This window comes from Lagopus muta, chromosome 3 (genome assembly GCF_023343835.1).
Source record: "Lagopus muta isolate bLagMut1 chromosome 3, bLagMut1 primary, whole genome shotgun sequence".
NCBI classification, from domain to species: domain Eukaryota; kingdom Metazoa; phylum Chordata; class Aves; order Galliformes; family Phasianidae; genus Lagopus; species Lagopus muta.
This window is the reverse complement of record NC_064435.1, coordinates 29,730,738-29,758,381: the sequence shown is the minus strand read 5'-3', so window position 1 is coordinate 29,758,381 and position 27,644 is coordinate 29,730,738. Positions and strand designations below refer to the sequence as shown.

The 27,644-nt window shown below is 37.0% G+C and overlaps 1 protein-coding gene across 4 annotated transcripts; it reads right to left on the bottom strand.

The window, feature by feature from the left end:
- Positions 1-2,407: 2,407 nt before the first annotated feature.
- PEX2 (peroxisomal biogenesis factor 2) lies at positions 2,408-23,441 on the bottom strand. 4 transcript variants are annotated; one of them, XM_048938652.1, is made up of 3 exons: positions 23,387-23,441; positions 22,923-23,009; positions 2,408-5,726 (listed from the first exon to the last, which is right to left on the bottom strand). In XM_048938652.1, the coding sequence occupies exon 3, from the start codon at positions 5,703-5,705 to the stop codon at positions 4,791-4,793; it is 915 nt and encodes a 304-aa protein (XP_048794609.1). In that variant the 5' UTR covers positions 5,706-5,726; positions 22,923-23,009; positions 23,387-23,441; the 3' UTR covers positions 2,408-4,790. The 4 variants fall into 4 exon arrangements, with proteins under 4 accessions (XP_048794609.1, XP_048794608.1, XP_048794605.1 ...); XM_048938651.1 differs by lacking the exon at positions 23,387-23,441 and adding an exon at positions 23,155-23,380; XM_048938648.1 differs by lacking the exon at positions 23,387-23,441 and adding an exon at positions 23,177-23,380.
- Positions 23,442-27,644: the final 4,203 nt, after the last annotated feature.

Sequence of the window (27,644 nt, the reverse complement as noted above, 5' to 3'; positions counted from 1 at the left end):
ACCTCTCCCGTGAGGAAAGGTTGAGGGAACCGATCTTATTTAGCTTGCAGAAGAGAAGGCTCTCTGGAGACCACATTATGGCCTTCTGATACTTGAAGGGACCATATAAACTGGAGGGGGAATGGCTATTTTTTGTGATTGTGATAGGACAAGGGGGAATGATCTTAAGCTGAGACAGGGGAGGCTTAGGTTAGATATTAAGAGGATGTTTTTCACACAGAGGGTGGTGATGCACTGGAACTAGTTGCCCAAGGAGGTTGTGGATGCCCCATCCCCGGAGGCCTGGGCTGCCTAGTCTGGTGATTGACGACTCTGCACATAGGAGGGGGTTGAAACTCAATGATCATTGTGGTCCTTTTCAACCTAGGCTATTCTATGATTCTATGATAATATGGTTTGTGAACTACAGAGGCAGGCTAGCAATCTTGTTAGGGAATCAGACATATTTACCTGAAGACTTCTACAGAACCACTAAGTTATCACATTTTTCTCCATTAAGGCAGTGTATCTGAGGGAAGGATCTTTACCAGTTATTGCTTCAGATGAATCCTTCCCAACTGCACAGACAATTTGGAGATGCAAAGTTGCATCTATTTCATTTGCATATTGTGTCCTGGAGATTATTTGGGTAAGATCTCTAAACAAGTTGAAACTGTCTAAGCCTAGAGAATATGATGAAACTCTTAAGCCAATTTACTCAAATTTCAGAGTTTTGCAGTGAAAGATTAGATAAACAGTTGTAGTGAGTATGGTTAATGGCAGAAGAGAGAAGAGTCAATCTCTCCCCTGGGCCACTCTAATGCCTTTGTGTAGTTAGTTCCTTTTCATACCTCTTAAAATACAGCATAATGCAGATTGCAGATGAACAGCCTTCTGCTCCTTGAAATATCTCCTTGAAAGTGTACCAATTATTTGAGATGAATGCTGACACTCCAGCCAACTTTATTGTACCTTGTATCATTCAGTTCTCCAAGTAGACCTGGGTCTAGAGAAGTGCAACTGAGGATTTTTTACTAAAAACTACTTCTAACATCTACCTGTAACAACTGCTTGTATGAATCCTTCTTTGCTTTCTGGCTCAAAGCTTGCTTGCTTGGTATTTCTTGTGATAAGATTCTAGGAGATGAGAGATGGGTGTTGCTGTGTGGCAATCAACATCACTGTGTGGACAATTTTACATTTGAAAGCATTTCTTTGGAGCTGTTTACCTTCGGAAGAGAGTGCTCAGGACTGTTTACTGGTGGAAGATCTAGCCTGTGACCAAATAACTCCTGTTTGCTATGGGAGATTGGGGGATGATGCCATTGTATCCTGTGAAGGCAAGATACAAGTTGGCACCTCCCTGTTCCCTTTTATCAGCTGACAAGGACCGGAAGATAAGAACAAAGGAGTTTCCTGCTGAGATCCCAGAGCCAGAAGCTGCCACTCCACAGAGAGCTGACTCAACCACTTTGGAACCACTGAAAAGGGGCCATCATCGCCATGGTCACTGTCATCATCAACAGAACAATAATGTCCAACGACCCACCACTACTGAAGATCAAAGACCGAACTACATCCATGGTGGTGACTATCTCCTTCTTGCTGCCTACAAAGACTCCTTGCTTCTTCTTTCCCATCCTTTCTATTGCCCTCCTTCCCTTCCCCATTATCCTAGTTCATAATAGTGTCCATCCTCCCCTAGCCCATCTCCCTAATTAAGGTTTGTAATAAACTCGTCAGACCAACATTTGAACCGTTGTTTTTTAATCTCACGCCTGGTACATAGATATTAAAAGAACCTCTCCCTCCTACAAAAAAGACACTATTGCAAAACAAGTCTGCCTATACCTACTACCCAGACTGGGTTTGTGTGCAGTAAGCATTAACATTTTAAGCAGAGGTACAAAACCCAAGGTGTGCTCCAGGGAATGGAATGGACACTGCTTGGCCTTGGCAGATACTCTGCATACGTTTTTGTAATCCTCTGGTCCAGTACGCCAAGCTAATTGGGATCCCCAAACAAACTTTTGTTTGAAAGCTATCTATTCAATGACCTTGTCAGGCTTTAGTTGGATTCTGCCTTGAAAGAGGGCTCCCCTGGAATGAGGGGGGACCTATGCCATTAAGACTGCAGAAAGATTTTTAAGTAGGCATTTAAATGACAACATGGAAAAGCCTCCTGAGATGCTAAAGGAAAGGAGCTGTGATCTCCTTCATCAATTCTATCTGGAAATGAACAAGATTTTGGCATTGAAAAGGCATGAAGCATCATTTTAAAACTTCCCTCTGGGATTTCGGTTGTAAGCAAATGACCATCAGCTTTAATATCTAACATGGCAGCAAGTATATGCCTCTTATTCTGTGTGCGCAGCCATGCCACAGTATTTTTTTCCTAGTGCAAGAGAAGTGAACACACAGAAAGGTGGAAAAGTTGCCAATTTATTGCTAGAGAAGTTTTAAGAATTTTTTGCTTTGCAACATAAAATCAAATACTTTTAAAAAAGAATAGTAATTATAAACTCGTTTCCCACTTTGCATTTTGATCTCATAAATGCCAAAACATGAAATGGCCTGAGGGCCAAACTATCAAATAGGTATGGTAAGTAGCTTATAGCATTCAAAAGATTAAATAAACAAAAAAGCACCCCAAGCAAACAAAATATGTGTCTTAAGATAAAAAAAAAAAGAATAAAAGCAAACGTCAGAACCTACTCTTAAGAAGCATCTTTTATTTGCTAACTTGGTTTTCATAAGAATGATGCATCCCAGACAATAGTAATTACAGTCTCAAATAAGTATATCCCTCAGTTTGGATTGTATTTGCCCTGTCTTTCTTAACATCTTATTTTCACCATTTTGTCCAAATTACCCTTCTCCATAAGAGTTTACGTTTATTGAAAAATAAATGGACATTTCCAGGTAATACAGAAGTAAGATACTAAATCTGTAATTTCTTTTGCAGAACACTGGAACTCCTGCTTTCAGGTCTTCCATAACACTACTTAAGACAAGATCTCTTTTACAGCATACGGAGTACAGAGTGGTGGTTAGTGGAAACTGGGAATCAGCATTCTGCAACTCCTTTAATCTAAATGTTTCAAAAACACAGAATAATTGTTAATTCTCAATCAAACCAAAACATATGAAGAGTTTTCCAGCATTTTTATTAATATCATTATTCTGCTTCATTTACAAATTCTAAGAGCCAAAGCAGGACAAAATGTATTTTTTTGTTAATTACATACTTTTCGGTAAAGATTTCTGTTAAGAAAGGACTGAAAATTTGAAAAAACAAACAAACATAAAGAGAGTAAATGGATGAAGCCTTAAAAAGGGAATAAAAACATCATGAAGCCAACAGAGAAAACAAATAGTACTAACTTCAAAACAGAAACAGTTACCTATCTTTTTGGTATGTCTACACACACACATCTGGGCTTGATCTATTTTCTGTGTGGTACATAGCTGTTAGTGAGGTTTGGCACCTAGCCTGACCACACCAAAGAAAGAACTGCAAGTCCCAAAGAAAGCATCTTAGAATCATAGAATCACCAAGGTTGGAAAAGACTAAAAGATCATCCAGTCTGACCATTCACCTATTCCCAATAGCTCCCACTAAACCATGTCCTTCAACACAACATCCAGCCTTTCCTTGAACACCCCCAGGGTCGGTGACTCCACCACCTCCCTGGGCAGTCCATTCCAGTGCCTGACCACCCTTTCTGAAAAGTAATACTTCCTCATGTCCAGCCTGAATCTCCCCTGCCGTAGCTTGAAACCGTTCCCTCTGGTCCTATCACTAATGACATGAGAGATGTCAAGATGATAATGAGATAACAGTGAGAGATTACAAGATGATAATCTTGTAATTAAATAGTTTTTTTTTGTTTGTGTTTTTTTTTTTTTTTTTAATTTTTTTTTTTTTCCTACAGTGTCTGATTAAGAATAATGTGGAATAATGTGGGTTACCACAGGAAGCTTCCACGTTCCAATAGGTGATGGACTGGATCCCTCAGCTTGACAGGAAAAGCAGGGTGTGGTCACATGTGAATCACTGAAAATCAAAGGCATACGTATAGGTGAGAAAGTGGGTTACTTCATGAAGAAGCACTTTGATCAGGAGGGAGATGGTTTTATCTCTTCTGGGCACAAGTTAATGTTTTGTCTGTTGACAGATGGATCACTTGAAGCTAATGATCTATTTATAAGAAAACAATTACAAGTTACAAAAAGAAAATGCCTTGTCATGGTGACTGAATGCAATGAAAGCTATTAACAATCATTTGATGTAAAACTTCATCTTATACCTTGCTCTTTATCAGTGGCGCATTATACTGTAAATTCAAATTTTAAATATTCAAAGTTAAAACTATTCTTTAGGTGTGACTAGGATGACCTCTGCACAAAATCCATATAGCTACGTTGGCAATAGCAGAAACTTTTAAAACAATGCTGAGAAAATCCACCAAGTGAATCGAGTATCTTCTCATCTACCCTTGAGGGAAGAATACAGCATAAACTTAGGAAGCGGTAGATTGCCAGACCATGATCTAAGAAGACAACATAGATCCCATACCAAAATGGGAACAAGTAGTCTGAGAGAGTAGAAGAACCTGCAAACTTGTTTGTTTTCCTTTCTTCAGAGATGCAAGTTGGCACTGTTACTCAGTAAAAAAAATAACACCAGAAAAGGCTTAAAGAATTTCCAAAGCTGTCTTTCAAGCTGTCTGATTACAGTAATTTCTGATTCTTTTCCATTCATCTTTAATATATTTCATATGCAGTACAAGAACAGAACAACCTCCTCATTAGATATGTAATTCTGTCATCTCAATTTTATATTTCAGTGGCTGAAGACTGTGTACCTCTGAGCCACACTTAGGACAGGTAAAATACATATCAAGTAAATAGTTACTTTTAATACAATAGTAACAAAACACATGTGAACAGCCTATGGTATGTGGCATGGTAGGCCATTCCCCACACAGCGAACACACCTTGTAGTGAGCTGCTAATGTTTTTTCACTATTAGAAAGATTGGCAATAGGCAAACACCAAGAACAAATTTTGAGTTTCAGTTTCTGTACATTAATAAGTGGTAGCAAGTAGATCAGAAATTCAGCAAAGCCATGCCACAACAGCTCCCTGTTCATGTATTCAAATCCTACCTGGCGAACATTCTGTGGCTTGCAAAAAACTGATTTAATTCCTAGAATGCGTTCAGTAAGTGTTGCAAATGTTCCTTTCTGAAGAAAAATCAGAAAATTTACAAGTCCACAAATTTTAAGAAGTCCAGCTCCAAAATTAATATATTGCTTGATTTTGCTGACAGATTGCAGTTGGCGATTGCTAAAGAAATCATAACATCTTTCCTCCAGCCATCTTCCACCAACAGTGAAAATAAGATACCATAACTTCTGGTGTTTGCTCAGAGGTTGGTATTTCTCTGTCTGAGATAAGTTATTCTTGTACTGAATATTCAAAATAGCCTGTCCCACAGTTGCATTCTTAGAATAGATGGTGAATCTCCACAGTAAAAGCCACAGAAATGCTTTAACTTCTGGTTCAATATGAGCCAACACCCCTGGTTTAAATCCATGAAAACAGCTGGTAAACTGGGACCACACTAGTTGTTCCAGAGCTTTGTTTAGTTCAAGAGCATCAAGTTGACTTATTCTGAGCACAGGATTCACACTCTTTTCATTTTCAATGCTGGGTGCCATTTCTTCTCAAAAAAATACTTTCTAGGAATAAACACAAATACATTTTAGTATAACATAGCATTTCCTATTTCTGTTCTTGTTAGAGCTAACAAAGTTTTTAACAAATCAGGAGTAAACATGAAATAACAAAAATGCCTCCTGAGTTATTAATATAATATCAGGAACTACTACAAGTCTTTTCAGCAAGATTCATACAAATAGCATACACTTGCCTCTTAAAAGAACTTATATTGAGACTATTTCTCATTGGCAGTAATATTTTTATTTGGTTATAGAGAACTGTGTAATCTCCTCTTGATTTTCACAAAACATTACAAATTTAACATTTCACTGCTGTAAACTGAAAAAAAAAGTAAAGAAGTTTTGTGCTTAAATACTCACATGGGCCTTAAAACAGAAAAAAAGTAAAACTGTAAGATATTTAATGGAAAAACAGGGAAAATTTGCATACAGATTAAAATCTATGTAGGAAGGAACAGAGGGTTAGATAGATAATACTGGTCCACAAATACTTCAGTAGTTGCAGCTTAAAGTAAAATCTTAGAAATAGAAAAATTTTTATATATTTTCTATTAAAAAATAGAAATATTAAAAAATGTACAGACATACATTTTGTACGTACAAAAAATAAGGGTGGAAGACAGAAATGATAAAATTTGCTAAATAAAGGCAGTGATTTGTTTCATTCATTACATAAAATTAAAAAAATACTCAGTATTCAACCACAAATTAACATACAATATAATACAGAAGCTAGCATATATTTTTGAGAGTCTTTGATAGGTACAGAATCGTGCTAATGGTTGGATAATAAGTTTCCTGGCGACTTCAACAAATGTATACTGGTATTATTCAAGCATTACGGACAAATATAATAAATTGCAAGACTAAAATGTAGTTAACAACTCCATAATACAAAACTGCAAAGTAACTGATTTTTTTTTTTTTTTTCTTTTGTCTACATAAATAGGGGTTTAGGAGAAGGGGCATATTTCAGGTAGTGTGCAGCGTATTTCAGCTTCTAAAGGAGATTCTTTGTATAGCAGATAGACAACAATCTTCTGAAAAAAGTACAAAAGAAGATGCTTCAATTTCTATTTGTAAGAGGAAAACCTGCTATAACAATAATTTGAATAACTGATGCTGTATAGATTCCATATACGAAAGGCTGTGAATGATACTAAGAATATAAAAAAGTCCCCCAAACCATTAATCTTGTCCTCAAACAGTACACCAAAGGTTTTAAAACCCAGTATAAAACACTTTTTGCATTATTTTTTTTTTTCCCTACACCTATAGAAATATGACCTACAACTGGTAATGTTCTTAAGGAAAATTCTGTGCCAAGATCACAGGAAATACAATTTTTTTTCTTAATGTATGCGGTACAGCAGTGGTTTCCAATTAACTAAGACTGGATACTTGGGTAGAGCATGGGATAGCCCACTTGATTTCTTTAAATCCTTCCATCCTCATTAGCAAGCAAAATATGGCTGAAGTTAGCATAAGGCCACGCGCCCTGTGCCATCAACCTCCTTGACATGCTACCATATAAAAGTATACCAAGCCTGAGTCACACATCTGTCCTTTCTGTAATAAGCCCTGATGCATAGGATGTTTGTTTGGAAAGCGCTATTCAGTATCACAATAACTTACCTCCTTCACTTTGCAGTCATGGGAACAATCCCCACTGTACCTTGTCGTAACTCTTCAGTGAGTCCAACCACAGTGACTACAAACCCTATTACCCTCTATTTCTTACCTCACTACCATTTTAGGAACCCTAGTCTCTGACCATCTGCTCTAGAACCTATTCCTTCAGTCCCATGCTATTTATTTGCAACCCCTAAAATCTAACACCTTCTTCACTTCTTCTACCTCAGTCCCCCCTACTCATTTCATTCTCATCTAACCATTTCAGCTATTCTCTCATTCTCTTTCTACACAGTTTCCAACACATATAAACCCCCTTCAAAACCTTACATGGACTCAAAATAGCCATCTCATCAAACCACTCCTATGCCCACAGATTATCCACTAAAACTATTTGCTATCAGCTCAATCATTTTTTCCAGTTGTCTGCCACTACTCCAAGTGCTATGAGTACTTCTTTTGTAGATTAAATATAAATAACTAGCCTAACAGCAGATTTTTTTTCCATTTGTGTGGCAAGATTATTCAAAGAAACCTGAGTAAGCACAGTATAACTTAACAGGAACCTCCTGAAGTTGAAGGAAAACATGCCAAACACATAGGAGCACAACAGATCACAAAAGACACATGAAAGCCTACGTGACTTTCCTCATAAAGCCTCATGACTATAGTCCAGAGGCAGATCGATGGGATGGCTGCTTTGAGAAAAAAAGGACCCCCGAATCCTGGTAGGGAGCAAGCTGAAAACAATCACCAGTGTACCCTCACAACAGTAATGCCTGGTAGACTGCAGACTGACTGAAGGATGTGCCTATTCCCCTCTGTTTGGCATTGCTGGCTTTACACTGGCATCCAGTTTTGCCTCTTTTCTATCACCAGTAAAAGAGAAACGTCAACAAACTGAAAAGAGTTCAGACACTAATATCTTTGGGGATCCCCAATACATGATATATGAGGAGAGCCTGAAAGAACTCAGATTGTTTAACTTGAAGATAAAGTAGCTAAAAAAGCAATTTAATTGTTATCTTTCACTATCTAAAGGTTACAGAGAAGATTAAGTCAAACCTTTCTGAGAGATGCACAATGAAAGAAAAAGAGGCAATTGGTCATGTCTTGCAATATGAGAAATTCTTACCAGACATAAGGAAAAAACCGTCTTCATGAGAGGAGTTAAGTACTAGAACAGTTTGTCTAGACCATAGTGTCCAACCTTTTGGCTTGTGTGGGCTGTGCTGAGTGAAGAGGAATTGTCTTGGGCCATATATAAAATATAGTTAATGTATATAATAAGTAACAAAACTTACTTTGTCTTTTATTTTTTATTTTTTTTATTAAAAGATGAGAGCAACAAAAAACATGTTTGGGCTACATGCCACTGATTGTATTGTGATTCTCTCTGTAAATGTAGGAGGGATGCTCCAGAAGTAATGCATCTCCTTTTACCGTGTTGGCCAGTGACATCAGAGGCAGGTGTTGGTGGTATGCCAGTTGAGGTTGGATCTTCCCACCAATATTCCTTCAGATGTTGCTGCCATGTGACAGATGGCAGCAAACAGACATTTGACAAAGTGGCATCTGACATGGAAGTCCATATGAAGGAAAGCTGTGTAACTGAATTCCTTCGTGTGGAAAAAATGGTACCCATTGACATTTACTGACACTTGCTGAATGTTTCTGGAGACCAAACTGTGTGTGTGAGCCCTGTGAGCTGGCAGGTGGTGCATTTCAGCAGTGGTGACAGTGGGTCAATCTGCACAGGTGCAGATGTTTCTGAGTGCTGCATGCAGGCTCTTGTTCACCACTGGTGAAAATGTACAGAAAACAGTGGTGACTGTTTTGAAAGACAGGGTACTGTAGCTGACATTTTGGTCAATCACACACTCTTATTGTGCTCACTGTATCTGTTGTAGTTTCCATGGAAACATATAGAAGGCACTAGTTTCAGAACAGCATACATATTAATGTCCCTGACATTTTATAGAAGGAAATAACTTCAATGAGCTTAACTGTTAGAGTGGGACTAGATTCTGTTTACAGAAAATTGAAGCCTCTTTTGAACCAAAGATCTAACTACTGTTTGTCAATCTTCAAATTTTTCCCAAATCCAACAAGTCTCCTTTCCTAAAATTAGAAGCAGTAGTATATATACTACTTATGTTACATTTAATGCTCCTGAATTACCAACTAGCATTTTTATTCAACTACAAGTCACTTTTATGCAAACTATGAAGAAGGATGGCTGACAAGCAGAAACACAAGCAGGAAATTAAAAAAAAAAATAAAATCTTTTAAAATGCTTTAAGTTATGCTTATCTTACTATATGTAGAAAACTTACTTTCTGATCAACAGGTAGACACGAATTCTCAATGTAGGCAATACAATTAGACATAATTCCCAGTCTTTCTGATTGCTGCTAAGCATAACAAGTTTGCCATAGACCATGGCTGTTAACAAGACCCTGTGAGTTACTTAAAGATTATATCCATATGGCTTTAACACATAACCCATTTTAGAATACTGTTACATACATGCTGAAGTACTGTGCTGTAGAGTATACTTGCTTCTGAACTGATTTAAGATTTTACTGCACCGATATGGAAGATTTTCCACCTGAGACACATTACCTATTTACTTCAAAAACACAAACATTTCAAGGGAAAATTTAAAATCCGTATTCTCCTATGAAAAATATTTTCAAAGAGCCCTACTGATTTGGATACCATAAACTATTTATTTCAGAGAAGACGCATGAATTCTGTCTTTTTCCCTATTTTCTAGGGAATTTTCATTCTAATTGGTATCTATGATGTCCATTTCTTTAAGTGATGATAATTATAAAATAACTAAAAAAAGTTTCATTTTTTACTTCCTCTCAAAATTTTATTAGATTTTTCATTTTGTATTGATTTCACAAATTCTGGTCCATATGAATAAATGAGAAATCTGTCCTCTGTTCTAAAACATAATACCAGAAACACGCACTGTAAGCATCAGCTCGTTTTATTTAAACTCCATATTGTGCTGAGCTTAACAGACCACCAAAAGGATGCTAGTTTTCCTCCTGTGCAATCCTGTTTGTCAGGATTTAGTGTTTTTATTATTTACTCTATTTTTAAATTATTTGCAACTTAGAAATTCAGAACTGTAGATTCAATAACTAGAGATAAATATCAATGCTCAGTTCATAATGCCATCACACATAACTAATATGATTAGAATTTAACAACCAAAAATTAGGTGAAGACAAAAAAAACCCAAACAAACAAACCAGGACTGTGACTGATTAATTTGTTAATTAATTCTTAAGACAAAGCACTAAAGATTACTACTTAAAACTTTCTCTCTTGATTTTATACCATCCACAGGTAATGATTAATAGAACTAAAAGTTTGAACCCCCACTGACCCCTCTGAAAAAAAAAGTAATATGAAGTTTTCTTTCTTAAATAACCTATTTTTTGTGTCAACAATCCCACCTGTACAGCACAACACGCTGTACAACCTCTGCAAAAAATTGTACATCACCAAGGAAACAAGAATTTTTCCTGGTATACATTAATGCTGTTATTGAGCATTGTACAAATTACGAATGAATATATTTTATTTGGTAACATGTTATTGACAGAAATCTATCAATAGTAATGTGAGTATTGTCAACAGCTTGCCAATATTAATGTAATTATGATTAAAGAGATAACATGGATTTTAGCTATAATATCAAGTAACATCCCCTGCATTGCTGCTATCAATACAAGCATTATTATTGACTTGTTCTGAGACTATCAGTATGAGATGTATTACCAGCAGGCATATTTGTCAATGTATTATGCCTACAAAAAATTCTACATTTAAATTTACAGGTCTGTAAACTTTGCCTGCAGAAACATACAAATCCAAGTAATCTCTAGAGTGCCATTTTTTTCCCCATAGGGCTATTCCACTATGGATGAGTAATCAAAGGGTACGTACTGTCTCACTGCTAGTGGAATCTCATTCCCCATTTTTCTAGCATAAAAATTAAAGGACAGACACATTATATGCATAGGTGTCACAGTACTTTTTAACGTATGATTTAAGAAAGCACTTTTATGGAGGCAAAATAAAAATACATTTCATTAAATCAAAACTCAACTTTGTTCCTTTCTGCTGTAACTTACAACAGTATTTAGCATTAAAGAAACAGCACCTCAGTGAGTTATTTAATTATGTTACATACTCTCTTATGTCCAACCAAAGCATGAAGTCCGATTACTGTACTCATGAAGAGATGAATGGGATCAGAAAGAACTATCTAATTCTAACTCTGCAAAGATGGGGAGTCATGAATACCTTAGACAGATGTTTAACTACAGAGAAAGCACAATTCAGAACTTCTCTTGCTTGTTCTAGTAATTTAAATTATCACTATTAGGGTGATATTTTTTTTCTCAAATTCAACATAAATTATTCTTATTAAAAATAAACATGGTTTTCATTTCACAGAAGAAAAGCATAACAACGATGGAAAATAACTTCCAGTTTGCCTGCATTCTCTCAACAGGAAAAAGTGGTGAGAGGACCAACTACATACATGACTTGCCAAACTAGACAATATTCTATTTCCTACAATGTGTGGTATTATCCTCCACAATATATATTTTTTTCCCCCAGCAGCTTAGCTCGTATGTAAATTCAGGTCTGCAGTATCTTCAGATCCTTTTCTGTCATTTCACTGAGTAATTATTTCCTGATTTATATTCATGTATCTGAGTTTTCCTTTTATATGCAGTGCTTCAAACTCGCCTGCATTGCATTTCATCTCATTGACTTCAGTGATTCTCCCTAATTCACCAAGAGTATTTTGGATTTAGACCTTATGTTCAAAGAAAAAAAACACAAAAAAACCTGCAAAACTTTCAATCCCTCTCCAACTTTGTAACGTAAGTTTCTTTTGTAAGTATGTGTTCTCTTCAATCATCCATCTCATTAATGCCTTTTCATCTTGACAGGATAGATAATTACCCTGTAAAGGCAATTTTCCAACTTGATGCTGATAATATCACCACCTAATGCTTCCCCAGTTTGCTTACGTGAGTAAAAAAAAAATAAAAAAATAAAAAAATAAATAAAATTGAAAGCAAGCACTATTGTACCTACAAGTTTTTCCCTTACTAAGTTTGTCATCCTTCCTACGTGATGAAGACTGAGATTCCTCACCAATAGGTCATGTCAAAACCATACTGGTTGTTTTGCAGTTTCACTTCTGAGTACTTTCAGATACAAATTAGTTGCTAATATATCTGTTCTTAATTTGGAATTGAGACTAACAGCTTCAGTAACTCCCATAATAAAAGAATAGAGAAACAAAGACAATCTCTGTCACATTACAGGCTATTTTCACACTCTGGGACATTAAATAAATAAAAACAGGAGTGCTTAATTCCTCAATCATACTATGATGAATTTTATTAAGATTAAGCACCTGAGCACATCTATATTAACACTGTACGCCACCCTTCCTATGCTTTCGTTCCACTCTTACTTCCTGTCTAGAACTAACTTTATGGAGCAGCTGGCCACAATATGTAACTTCAGAAATCTGTTATTTGGTCTAATTTCTTATCAAGTCACAGACCAAAGTAATGCACTTATCTCTCCATGGCTTTTCTTAAGACTTGTTGAACCCTTTAATTGATTCTTTTCCTAGTGCTTAATAATTAAACACTTATTTTCTCATTTATTTTATTCTTACTTTTACATTCTTATGCTATTTCTTTACATACATCCCTAATCACGTAGCATTAATTTTGCTCACACAAATCTTTGATTTCCAGGCCACTAAAAAAATTTCTATTACATAACATCTCGTTAACATTTATTTTGGTTTATAAACTGAAATACTATCTCAACATTAAGAAAAGATGAGACATGCACTTTAACAGACTTATTAGCCTTGACAGCCTTATTCTAGAGTCCAAAGATTGCCATAAAGAGCTCTGCAATTGCTGAGACTTTTTTCCCCTAAGCTCCTCATAGTGAATCTAACATTTTATAGTCACTTCCACAGAAATTTCCTTCTACTTTTCCATTTGCAAGCAATTATTCCTTTTATGTAAGAGATGAACCTAAAATAGATGCTCATTTACTAACTTCTCCAGTGTTCTAAAAAATTTTTTTTTAACTCTAAGTGCCAAGTGGAACATCTCTGACATTGTGTGAATAGCAGAGGATGGTTTAGATGTCAGCCTGAAATCAATAAACTTTAGATTAAAATGAGAAATCAAACTATATGTATGCATTTCCTTACAAAATGTTCCTTAACATAAGCTCTCATAATAAAACAGAAAACCTAGACCTCAGTTGCTCAAAATCTCATGTTTTATCATTAATTCTCATTTCTTTCTCTCCCCAAATGTAGAGAGAAGTATCCTCAGAACAAAGTTCATATCAGTACCATACCATATCAGTACTTCAAACAACCTTGTAAGAGATTGATTTACAGTACCGTTTGGATTTCTATGTACTTCAGCTAAATAGCTATCATTTTGTGAAGAACAAACTGATTATTTGGAATAACTACTAATGATAATTGAAAAGTCAACTATACAACGTAATTATTTATTTTTATGAGTACTACTTTTATGAGCAAAGTCTGAATGAATCCCACAGAGGAGGTTTTTTGTGTTTTTTGTGTTTTTGTTTTTTTTTTTTCTAAACTAAGGAGTTTCAGCAAGCTACGAGTGACCAATGCTTTGGATTTGTTGAGCAGCATTGGCACAGCATCGGCACAGCATCGACTGTCCAATATCCCACAAAGTAGACAGCGGGTGGGCAAGAGGCTGGGAGGGGATGCAGCCACTCAACTGACCAAAAGAACAACCCAATACTGTACTGACATCATGCCCAAAAGTAGAAGTCGGGGGGGAGGCCACATAGAAGAAGAAAGGAAGACATTCATTACAAAGGCGTTTGTCTTCTGAAGCAACTGCTATACACCGTGAGACTCTGCTTCCCAGAATGACTGAACTTTGCTTGTGACGGGAAGTCAAGAACACTTTTGCCCTTCTGAATCCATGCATGGCCATCTTTTTTTTTCCTTCTTAAATGCTATGTGTATTAAGCTACTTTTATGTGAAGAATTCAAGTTTTCATCCTACTTATTTTCTTCCCTTGTCCCAGTCATGCTGAGGAAGGGGGATGAGAGTATGTGTGGTGCCTACCAGCATTAAACCACAACATTAACATTTAGTGTCAGAAGACTGAGCACAAGACAAAAGTACATTCAAATTGCAGGTTTCCATTCTAATTTTAACTCAGTAAATTCAGTTTTCATAAAATGGAATACAAGAAATTAACAACTGATGAATGCCTGGAGACAGCAAGAAAACATAACGATAGCTCATTGACTGATCTTTCCATAAACAACCTGACAGAGCCAAAATATTAAGGCTTCAAGTTACAAAATCAGAACCAGCTCAGAAGAGCTAGAATTGATACAACAGTAATGAAGAGCAGTAGGGAAGTGCTGCACTTCTACAAGCTGTATAACAGTCATTTCTGTCAGTATTTGATGGAAACTGAAAATGTTGTATCAATGCAACACATTCTCTCAATGAATGCTAGCAACCGAGAATATATTGGCCAGTGTTAAGACATGTTGAATGCTAAGAGCTTCCATGGACTTGAGAAAAATCTTTGATCAGTCAAGCACTCTCAAAATATCTTAAATGCAAAGAACTAAATCAAACTAAATCAGAGTTTCTAATTACCGCACAACTAATATTTAAGCTATTACCTTGTGAAGTCTGTGATGTTGCATTTAAGGGAATATAAGTTCACAGTACATTTGCACTTCCTGAAACATAATGAGCACAAATAATATAATCTTTCCAACTTTCTGTATATGGCCCTATTTTTAATTTAATAGGTTAAAAAAGAAGAAAAGCATGTAACAACTCATATACCCTGTTCCTATTCTTTACCTCATATCCCATTTTCTCTACTTCCCCTATCTGATTTCCTCTTCTTTGTCATCCTTGTCCTTAGTATGTCAAATTGCAAACTCATCTATACATGGAAGTATCAGTTCCATGTATAAATTCCCATTTCCCGCTGTACTAAATTGAAGCTATCCGCTGCTGCTTTCAATTAATTTGATGATCAAACAAAACTCAAAAGCTTGACACAATAAGCTTCATGACAAGTGGAGGCTTTAAAAAAAAAAAGCTTCAAAAAAAAAAAACAAAAAAAAAAACAAAACAAGACCTCGAGCAGTAAGGTGGTGAGCCAATATATATACCCATTATGCAGTATTGATGCTCTTTCTTCTGAAATACCAGCAGGTAACAATAATTGTCTGGAAACATACCTTGTATTTACTGCTGATAAATGAAAATCATGGAGGGTTCAGTTGTAGCATTTGACAGAGCTGCAGCTATGATGGTTAACTAGAAAGGAACAGCCCCATGTAACGAAAGTGCAACATCGATGACTAAACCAGTATCAAAAATTATTATTGCAAAGAATCCCTTAAGTTACAAAAGTAATTCTCAGTCACTGATGATCACATCAGCAGACGACAGGGAGATCCTTGTGTTTTAAGAGATTTTGTTTATGATGAGAATACCAGGTTCTGTTATAAGGACAGATAAATGAAAGTCTCTAATGTACTGCATGTATAAAAGTGAAAAGGATGGATTTGTAGATGTGCCATACTTTGTATAACATAGATAAAACAAATCACTGTAGCAAAGGTATGCAGCTCCTTTTCAGAATGGTTCAGAGAATATAGACAAATGGTTGTTGGCACACCGTGGGCACTTATGACCATAACTCTTTATGTGCTGGTTACTGTTACTTCCCTGAAAAGCAGACCTTATGTGTACTGAATTATGTACTATTTCTTTCTCACTATTGCAAAGGCTCTAGATCTCACATAGTCTAATTTGTCATGCACAGTGCCAATGCCAATTTTATGCATCTTTTTTACAGCCTAATTGCCTTTCCTCCATTTGCTACTATTAACAAAAAAAAAAAAAAAAAAAAAAAAAAAGGTGTTACCTAGCTTAAATTCCTATTTCACAGATCTGCTGTGTTTCTGTTCTGCTTCTACCTCTCTGATCTGTATGTATGGATCACCAAACAGTTATGGAAATGCTAGATGAAGACTGAGAAGATATACAGAAGTGATTCAAAAACAATGCCTGTTCTACATACTGAGATACAATTTAATACAGGCAACAGAGCCCTGAATTTTTGCATGAAACATACTTTAGCCTCATTTTTTGCATACACAGTCACTGCTCTGATTTTATTTCATTTTCCTTGCTTTTTATGTACATATGCAAACAAACTGCACCATTATGAATATTTAGTGGTATGAAAGTGTAGCAATGTCAATCCACATACTGCACAGCAAAAAAGGTTGTCTTTCAACCTTTTCCTGGAAACGTGTACTAGATGAGATGGTAAAATCAGTAATGTGTAGTTAACTCATAATTAACCTTTGTCCACATCTGTACTAAAACGATTACTGCATATAAAACTAAACCATAACATATTTACACTATGTTAAAGCCAAGGTCCTTCATTAATAGAAAGATAAGTCAGTACACTGTTACTTGTAAGTTTTAGTCTTCTATAGCACAACACGATTAATTGGATCTAGCTATAATCAAGAACTATTAATTAGGAAGGACAAAGAACAGCATTTTATCTGACAATTGTGCATCATTTTTTTAAGCTGTAATAAAGCTCTTCTAAAAGCTAATCTTCTGCCCCATCTTCATTCAACTAGGTATTGCCACCTTTTCTAATAGACTAGCACCAACATTCTGAACTTGAACATGTTGAATTGTTATAGTATGTTAAAGTAGCAGAAAACAAACCTGTTTCAATTTTTCTCCACATTTGTACACAAACAGGTGAGCACAGCATCCAGTGTTGTACTCATGCAGGCTTGCAGGTGAGAGGCTACTCTACAAAAGGAATACTACACAATTCCTCCCAACTCTTACCACTCTGATATGACTGCAGTTTGAAATGTTTGGCATACACAGTGACTAATATAGATGTTGGGAAAATTAGAAGTGCTCACTGTCCCCAAATCTTGACAGTTTTATTACTTAGTAATTACAGTAACTTTAAGCACAAGTGAGAAGACTGATATGCTTTCACCACACACTCTTCAATCCTGTAACTTCATTAGCATTTCAGAATCCACTAGTGGGGCTGCACATACATATTATGAGTTTGGAAGGATAGCAACTTCCTTACTACGCAATCACCTCTGACATTCTGCAATCTTTCTGCAATTCTAGCATGGATTCCCATTCATACTTTAGTAATGCCCCACAGAGTCATGGCTGGCTGTTAATTTCCTTTCCAGGAAAAGTCCTTTTCTCTATGCCAGCCCCCTACTGTGATATCTCCTGTCTACTCCTCTGCTGATAGAATTAATAACGCTGGTTTTAAATAATATTATCTTTGAAAGTATTTTTCAAGTTTTCTTAGAATTTGGACTTGGATTATTCCTTTCCCAATTCCACAGCCAGTATTAGCAGACACTGAGACTGTCGAGATAAGCAGTGGCAGAGAGAGCACATTTTCAGACAGGTTTTTCCCAGGCAGACTGAGATATAAACACAATAGATGTGAAGCCACTCTTGCTATGTTCTAAAAGAATTTGTGAACTCAGATCCTGTGCCTGGAAAGTCCACATTTAGAAAACAATCACTGTTAGGGGAAATACACATTAAAATTTTCTAGAGAAAGACTGATTTTAATTGGCCAAACGAACATCAGCTAATTACATACATATATAAGTGCTTTTGTAAAGAACTAAGCATATAATGTGTAGGAACAACATACACTTCGCACCTACAGGATGGAGTTGAGTGATCTAAGGAAAAATGTGCCTCTTTCAAGGCTCATGGGAAAGGAGGTTTTTTATCTGTTACTTTGAAGTAATTAAAAAGTGACTTCCCCCTCTGAATTTCTTAAATTAATTCTGCGAAATTCCACAAGTGGCTTGACAAAAAAACTTGACAAATACTGCAAGCTAACAACACAAAAACTCTGAATTGCTTTTTTTTTTTTTAAATTTATTTAAAGAAAATACATGTGATAATAGGGGAAAGTAGAAAGGGATCAGTGTGTTTATTTCAAACTTACAATGTCCAACACAACAAGGACATCTAGAGCAGGATGCCCAGGACCTTTTTCATTCAGCTTTTGAATATCTCCAAAGAAGAGAATTCCACAGCAATTCTGGGCAATCTGCACCAGTGCTCCATCAACCACACAGTACTCAAGTGCCTCCCTCAAGTTCAGAGAGGAATTTCCCTGCTACAGCTTGTGCCCACTGCCTCTTGTCCTGTCCAGGGGCACCACTGAGAAGAGCCTGGCTCTGCTCTCTTTGCATCTGCACCGCAGGTATACATACGCACCCATGAGTTTCATCCTAAACCTTTTCCCTTCCAGGTTTACAAGTCCTAGCTCTCTCAACCTTTCCTTGTATGTGAAATGATCCAGTCCCTTAACTGAATTCCCTCCACTGAACCCTCAGGAACTCCCCCATCTTTCTTCTACTGAGGAGTCAAGGAGACAGAACACTCCAGATCTGGAATTACTAGTGTTGAGGAGACTGAAAAGATGCAAAACCTTGACCACTTTAACATGAAAATGTTAAATAGGAGAAAACATAGTATTAAACCCAATGTTACGCTCCTAGTTACCTTCTAACTGCTTACCAGACTTTGCACCACTGCTCACCATCCTCTTAGCCTGGATGTTCTGCCTGTTTTCAGTCCACCTCCCTGTCTGCTCAACAAGCCCACATATAAAGAGATTTTCAATGATGGCATTGTGGGAGACAGCATCAGAAATCATACTGAAGTCCAGACAGATTGTAACTGGTGTTCTTCTTCTGTCTTTCTCTTAGAAACTTATCATAGGAAGTTATCAGGTTTGTCATGCATAACTCTGTTCCCCTTAGAGAATCTATGCTGACTCCTCCTGATCACCTTATTGACTTTAACACGTCTGAAAATAGTTTCCATTCCTCACTAGAAATGTATTATCCACAGAATCTCAATCAAAGACACAAAGACTAAAGAAAACATTTCTCCAAAAATCACTAAATATCAAACAACTTTTAGAAATCACATGCTAAAGATAATGTAACAGAATACATCTTATTCTTCAATTACGGAGTTAATACAGAACAAGTTCATAATATTTGAAGAACATTTCTTTCTGTTATTATTCATGTTTGTCTGTTTCTTTATTGATATTAGAGGAAATCATGTTTACAAGCTAATTTAATGAAGCTGCATTTACACCTTAAGTTTACCAGGGTTTGACAGATTTAAGATCTTTATTTCTGATCTCAGTAAATAATCATAGAAACTGCAAATGCAGGGCTATGGAATTTAAAAAAAAAAAAAAGAAAGAAAAAAAAGCAACGCCAGAAAAATGCAGGCCATTAAAACCAACAGAGACAAAAAAAAACCAAAACATTGGTAATAAGGTATTTACATCATGGTCTGACACTGCTGAATGATCTGTCCATAGTTTAGCTGACTAGTTTTCCTTTAGGCACCTCTTCATCTTCTCCCACCAACTTCACTTCTGAAATACCACGTGTTAGATTACTACAACAGGATACATGTTAATATTGAATTCAGAGATCATTCCTTGTCCCTCAATTATCTACACTTTTATTGATTTCACAATATATACATAATCTATGTTGATTGCTATATAGACATAAGATATTGATACTCTGTAGTCAAACTTGCTTCATTCTTTCCTTCCCAATTGTTCTATGAGTTGCTGGGATCTACAGCAGTTTTTAGAACTGTCACTATAAAAGACTATAAGAGATAAAACACTGGAGAAGATCAAATGTCTTTCTTGACTTGCACCACAGCATTTGATGTCAAAACCACAAATGGAGGACTGCAGATTACTAACAGTGTCAAAAATCTTCAGGAGTATACAAATTACCTTCTCCATTCCATTCTACACAGTGTCTAAGGAAGTCTTTATATGTTATCAATATATTAAGACTTGCTTGCAAGTTTTAATTGAGTTTTATTTAGTCTGTCAAAGGAAAATTTGCTTCCTACACGTCCTGAATCACAGTAAGTATCAAAGCTTTTCTGTGAGTCACTTCCTTCAATAACAAAAGAAGTGACATCCAGTCTCAGAGGGAAAAAAAATATGTTTGTCCAAAAGGAGACAAAGGCACACAGCTCTCAAGCAAACAACAACAAAAAATTGCTTCACAAACAACACTCTCCTTGCTCGAAAGACATTCAGTTTGGAATGAAAACAAAAGTTAGACACTAAAAATCAAAGTTATTTTACCAGAGTAGTTGATTTTGCTCCATTTAGAATTTTCAGAATGCTCAATAGCTGAAAGTGAATCCAGCAAATTAGACCATTTTATTTACACATATTAATCTAATAATGAACCTAACTTATATTTCAGTTTACCAGCCAACATAGACATTAACGATTATTTGCATTTATAAATAATCATATGTAAATAAATTGTTCTCCTTACACAATGAAATTGAATCAGTTTTACTTCATTAATAAGGGTTTGAATCCTTACATTCTTGTTTGGTATAGCTACTTTAATCCTCATTAATCCCCCAACATTAAATGGGGTATATCATTCACATTACCTGACAGTCTTTTAATCGGTGAAAGCATTTACATAGCATTTGAAGGTCCATTATCTGAGCGATGAAACTTCTCTTAAGTAAGTTCAAAGGATGATATTTTATGTGCCTGTGTCATTCTAAGTGTTTCTAACGACAGATTTGAGACTAGAATATGAGTTCATTTAGAAATGTCTAATTTCACCAGTGTTACTGCAGTTCTGAAACACCTGTAGCACAAGTGAAAGAAATTTAGCCATTCAATGAGATGTCTAATTTCAAACTGTTTACTCAGTTACACCAACTCTAAAACTTACACTGAAGTTTTAAAGGGAATTAATTTCCTTCGTCTTAGTTCTAGAAAGGATGACTTCAATAATTAAAAACATAAATTTGGTCCAAGGCAAGAAGAAGCTAAAGGGATTTAGAACTAGAGGCAAAACTCTAGGCCAAAACTTACTTCAGCTGCTTAAAGAGTAATTAAAGTGTAAACGCACAAACTATTAAAACACTATGAGAAATACAAATAATGACAATGACACTTTCTTAATAATAGATTTGCACAGATAGATGATCTTCTAACAACTTTCAGCAATGAAAGTGTTATTTTCAATGCATTACTATAACATATATGTTGGTAACATATCGGAAGGATAAGTTCCTTTCAGAAATTGGATTTATTCTGAACTAGCCTATTTGTGGCAAAATATGCCATGCACAGCACCATACACAAACATCAGTATAGATCTAAGTGGTGAAATACTCTCTCCAAAAACAGGATATGCGGATAATATGGCTTATTAATTCAAAATAGTATTCCTATAAGAGCATTAGCTGTCAAAGCAGGTGTTCTAATAATGACAGTCATCTATTTCCATGACACTAAAGTTTAAGTGTCAAATCCCTCCAATACACTTGACATTATGTGCCTTAGTGGTCTATTCCACTTTTACAAAAAAAATATGGAAGAAGTCTTCTAGAGATTTCATTTATAGATCCCATAGGTGAGAAGTTATCCACTCCACTCCAGATCAAATAACTGCAATTGATGACTTCATGGCTCATGAACAGATTTAAACAGGAGAATTCAGAGGTGTGAACTGTTACTCCCTTCAATAGTTTCTTTCTATTCTAACTCATATCCCAGCAATGATGCCTTTCTCAGCTGTTTTCCTGCTAATCCATTCATTAAACTAGTGATGATAACACCCTGCAGAAGATGAAAAATTGTTCAGATGAAACCGAGACATACAGAGAAAAAACATTTGTAGAAGAAAGCAGTGATAGAATACCTCTGAAAAGAAATGAAAACAGTAATAGTCTTAGAATTAACAGTTTATTGGGAACTGCTGCTCAACTGCACATTAATAATGGCTCCAAAAAGTTAGACAAGAATTCACTAACTTTCAAAATATTTATGTATTTGTTTTATTTTATTTTACTGGAATCAGTTTTTACAACATTAGTGGCCATACTTCAACCTTTGACCCTGGTGAACTGTTCCCTCCTGCCAGCACTCAGATGACGATACAAGAAATCTGGACTGAAGGGAATACACAGCCCTCTGGTTCACAGCAGTAACTGTATCATGAACTGGAATTCATCTTCCTGCCAAAATAACTTGGCCATTCAGACTAAACCTGCTTTAGTTTTGGGAGAAGCCATTGGTTGGCAACTAAACACTAGTAGGCTGCACAAGACTGGGTTAAAATAAAGTGGAAAAGATTTACTAGCACCCCCAGCAAAGAACAGCCTTGAACTGAGTCGTACCATAGCTACAGGGAAGTTTCCTATAAATGTTTTGCAATTTCAACTGACATCAACAATTAACAATTCAGATGAAAAACCATGTCTGCCAAAACTCAACGTGCTGTCCTCTCTACGGAATGTGTTTTAAGGCTCCCTCTTCTCTTACCTTACATTTCGTCCTAGCTGGAAGACTCACAGCCTCCTCGGGCAGACAGCGGGCAGCAGGGAAAAAACACCAGTGGGACTCGCCGAACTGCAAAACCCGGCAAGGCCAGAACGAGAAACAAAGCGTTTACAAGAAAGGCCTGGGGCTGACCTCAGCAGGCCCACGGCCCTGAGCTTGCACGGCCCAAGAGCCAGGCGGTCAGCGAGACCTGCGCCGCCACGGCCCCGCTCACCTCGTCCCGCGCCCCGACTGACCTGTGCCGCGGGGCCCGGGCCGCACGGCCTACGCGGCTCTACCTCGCACCTCGTACGGACGGAGGCCCTGCCACTCGGCTGCCTCCACGGACCCTGTCCTGCTAGCTCGCCCCGCCTGGGTCACAGAGCCGGCACCCACAGCCTAGAGAGGCGGCGGCATAGGCGATAGATGCCACAGGTAAGCGCCTAGAGCGGTCGCACAGGAAGTACCTTCGGGCATAGAGATGACGCGTTAGAACGGCTACCAGGGTAGCAATCGCGGCGCGGAGGTAATTGACTGACAGGCCAGGGAGCAAATTAAGCGACAAAGGGTGAAGCTGAGGAGCCAATGGAAGAGGGCGGGAGGCGGGGCGTTGCCTGTGCCAAGGCGTAGAGTGTATGATTGGAGTTTCTGCTGTTATGGGGAAATGGCTGTTTCGGGAGTCGAGTGCGTGGCTGTGAGCTCTCCCGCTGGGCCTTGGGGACAGTTCAGCGGGCTGGGCAAGGAAGTACTGTGCTCGGAGAGCACCGGCTCCGGCCTTAACTTGCTCTGGATCCTCTATTTGGTGCCCTCGGAGCGGGGCCGCCTGGGGCTTACAGCAACCTGAGCTGCGGCTGTGGCCCTGCAGGCTGAGGGGTGTATGTAGCGCTTACTGGCAGATCACAGGCTTGTGAGAGGAGAGGAATGCAGCAGACTGTAGTGAAAATGTGGTAACAGCCCGTAAGCACTACAGGCAGTAGTGCCTTTCTCCAGTGCTGTGTGGTGCTGGGTTGACAGATGAGATGCTGATAACAGTGACATGTAAAGGTCCTGTCTTACTGGCCACAGTGTGTTTGATCTGTCTGGAAAGGGCAGCTGGGGAGATACAGGTAGTAGTACCACAGGGGTGTTGGGGGAAAGGTGAAAAGAATAGGAACTGCTGAGTATTACTTGCGAGTGTTAAAAGTAGATTGTGGTCTCTTGGCTTCTCAGCAATTAGCCTGCAAAGTTTATAAAAGGTATGGAAATAGTTCACTTACAGTTTCTGATTTTGTTTTGATATAAAAGATTTGAACATGATGTGCACTTGGCTGAGGAGAAGTCCATTAGGTAGCTTGGTCTCTTGGGAAACCTGATAGCAAACTTTCAGTATCTAAAGGGGGGGAATGAGGAGGAAGGGGACAGACTATCAGGGTCTGTGGTGATAGGATATGAGGAAATGAATTCAAGCTAAAAGAGGGGAGATTTAGATTGAACATAAGACATTTTTTACAGTAAGTGTGGTTAGGTCCTGGAACAGCTTGTTCAAAGAGGTGGTTGATGAGACAACTCTGCACCTAGAGACATCCAGGTGAAGCTGGACCAGGCGCTGAGCATCCTGATCTTGTTATGGATGTCCCTGTTCATTGCAGGGAGTTGGACTAAAAGAGTCTTTTCCAACTCAAAAGATTCTATGATTTTGGTTTAGAAAGCAAATTTGAATTAGAAACATAGAACACTTGTTTCAGGGCATAAAGAGCTGTAGTGGTGTATAAAAGTTCTGTGCAGTGAGACCCTACTTTCAATGGGCAAACCACAATAAAACAATAGATGACCTGCAGCTCAAGACTGAAGCATTGTACAGCATTCTTTTGTGGCTTTGTATTTATTGGCTTTCCCTTGGAGCTTCACTTTCTAGGTGAGAAATTGTTCCAGTGACCATCTCTGTTTGCTATGTAAGGTCTTAGAGTGCAAGCTTGTAGTGCTGAGATAAACTAGTTGTCAGTGCTTGAAACAAAGATTCTGTGACAAGTGTAATCAGAGAGTAATGAATAAATTTCACTTGCAATGTAAGAGTATTGAATGTAATTGTGAAAGACAAGTTTCAGAATATTTTGTCAGTATAGTAAACTCAATGAAGCCAGTTTTCCTCGCCCAAATTCTTGAACGCTAAACATATTTGAAGCTTGTCTTCATTTCTGTATTCATCTAACAATTGCATTCCCATCTGCCATTGCTTCTGCTCTGTTCATGTGGAGAGATCATTTGACCGCATGCTTCTGAGAAATCTCTTTCTCCTCCAGGATTCAGCGGATGAAGATGGCAAACTCATTTCTGATTGGACTGCTTTTGCAAATGAAATGGCTGGAAATTGGTACCTTTAGCTTTTTCAAATCTGGGAATGGTCATGCTTGCCTAAACTATACTACAGTGTTGAATAAGAGGGGTTTCACATAGAGAGAATGAAATGGATAGCAAACTAAGATCACCTTTCTCTGAAAAACTTTAAAAACTCAGTCCACCCTGCAACGAGTGCTTGAATTGTTGTGGTTTGCAAGTGATTCAATAATCAAAATCTTACTTGTAGTGTCTTTGTGGCATACTTCACAGATTAGGAATTTAGTGTGATGTTCTTCCTGAAGCAGAAAACCACAAGTAAAGGATTGAAGTATGAAGAATGAGAGGGAGCTGGAAGTAAAATGAAAAGTTAGAGCATACCTTTGTCCAAGGTTTTCATCGCATCTAACCTTTTCTGTCACTCTTATCCTTCTAATTCAAGAGATTATAGCAAAATGTTCTCTCACTATAGAAAAGCATTTTCAAATTTCCATGCTACTGCTTGAAACATGGTGATGCTTTTAAAGCAGACATTTTCCATGGCCTTAACTGCTCACAGGTCTGTCCTAAAACCAAAGTAGCCACTGTGCATACCTAGTAAGTACTGTTCATAAACATTTTTATAATGTTTGACCTTAAGAGTGACCTGAAGATTAATGGATGTGTTGTATCAGTTTTAATGGGCCTCTTCTCCCTTGGTTGCACACATGTGACTCCCATTAGCCTTAATGGGAGTTATATGTGTGCCTAGAGGTTAGACAAGACCTCTAAAGGTGCTGTTATGCTCTGTTGTATTAACGATCTCATAATTGCTGAGGTGCTGCACCTTTGCATTGAAAGCAAACTAATTAAATCAGTCTGGTATAAGTTGGTATACTAACATACTTAGCATGTGTGTGATTTTTTTCTGAGACTCTCAGTATGTAGAGATATAGGCCAAATCAAATGTAGAATTTAAATTTTAATTGTGACCTGGACTTGTTTATAAATATTTCTTTTAAATCCAAATGGTTTTGTGAATTTTATATCTGAGAAAAATGACTGTTCATGCTAATACAGGGGAAGAAGATGAATGCAATGTTTTATCATTAATGTGAGTACTGAGGAGAAAGACTGATCTGATTCTTTTTTTTGATGTTCCAAATCATGCACTTTGAAAAATGCAGCTAGGTCTTGAGGATTAATATGATTTTTGATGTTGAATTTTAATTAGAGCACTGTTACTCATTTCCTCCAAGTGCCGTTAGACAAAGCACTTCACCTTTCTTTGATTTTCCCATATGTAAAATACCTGCTTGATTCATAGTGTTGCAGACATAAATTAATATCTGTTCTATGCTTTGAGTGTGTAAGATTTGTCCATCAAACTCCATTCCACTGGCATGATAATGGCAACTCGGGATGTGGAAGAAGCCGAAGTATCTAACCAATAGATTGCAAAAGTCCTAATAGGAATGTAGATCTGATGACAGAACTAATTCTGTTTTATAGTTTTATGATTCATGAATCACTATAATTGTATTGAAAAATCTTTGTTGTGTTGTTTTTTTGTTTTTTATTGGGGGGGGAGGGAAGGGGAAGGAGGTTGGTGGAAGAAGTGGTATGGTTGGAAAATCATTTGACATTTTTATCAATCAAAATAATTATTAGAATTTGACAGTTACTATCAAAGTTTGTGTGCTGTCTTCCATGACTATATACATAAGTGTGAAAATTAACCCTGATGTAGTCTCCTTTGTATGTCTAAGGTGTGGAAAGAATTAATCTTAATAATTAATTTTCAGAGGAAAAGATTGTGGTAAGCTCCGTATCTTAAATTTGTTTTCTGTTTTTCTTGTGTCAGATGAAAATACTCTATAATTCAATTTTGTGATTCACTTCTGCTATTTATGAGGTAACAGAAAGATCTCGCATTCAATTCTAATTGATGTAGTTATTTTATTTTGCCTTTACAGAGTTCATATTCTTTATTAGGAAGCTCCAAATTCTTGTTTTGACTGTGGTGCTGATGTCTTTTCCGTAACTTGACATGCCCAGAAAAATCATGTGAATGATTAGTGGTTTTTTAAATACGCTACCTGACTTTTGACTCTAATGTATATAATATATGGCACAGTTTATCAAAATTTTCTTTATTATGTGAATTTAAAAAATAAAACAATATTTGCACTTAGTAATCTGGGGTTATTTCTCCATTACTCTTTTAAAGAAGAAATACGTTACATGTTATGTTAAATATATGTAGAATGTTGTTAAAGAAAATGGAAAATGAAAGCTGAACTTAGCTTATTTCAATTTTTGGAGAAAGAAGAAGGAATGGGTCTACTTTATAACTCTTGCAAATGGCATACCTTCTAATTACAAAGATTGTAGGTGTTTCTGTATACTTGAGGCTCTTTGTCCTTCCTTGAT

Bases quoted from the DNA above. Each gene is read 5' to 3' on its own strand.
- PEX2 (XM_048938652.1), bottom strand. From the start codon at position 5,705: ATGGCACCCAGCATTGAAAATGAAAAGAGTGTGAATCCTGTGCTCAGA.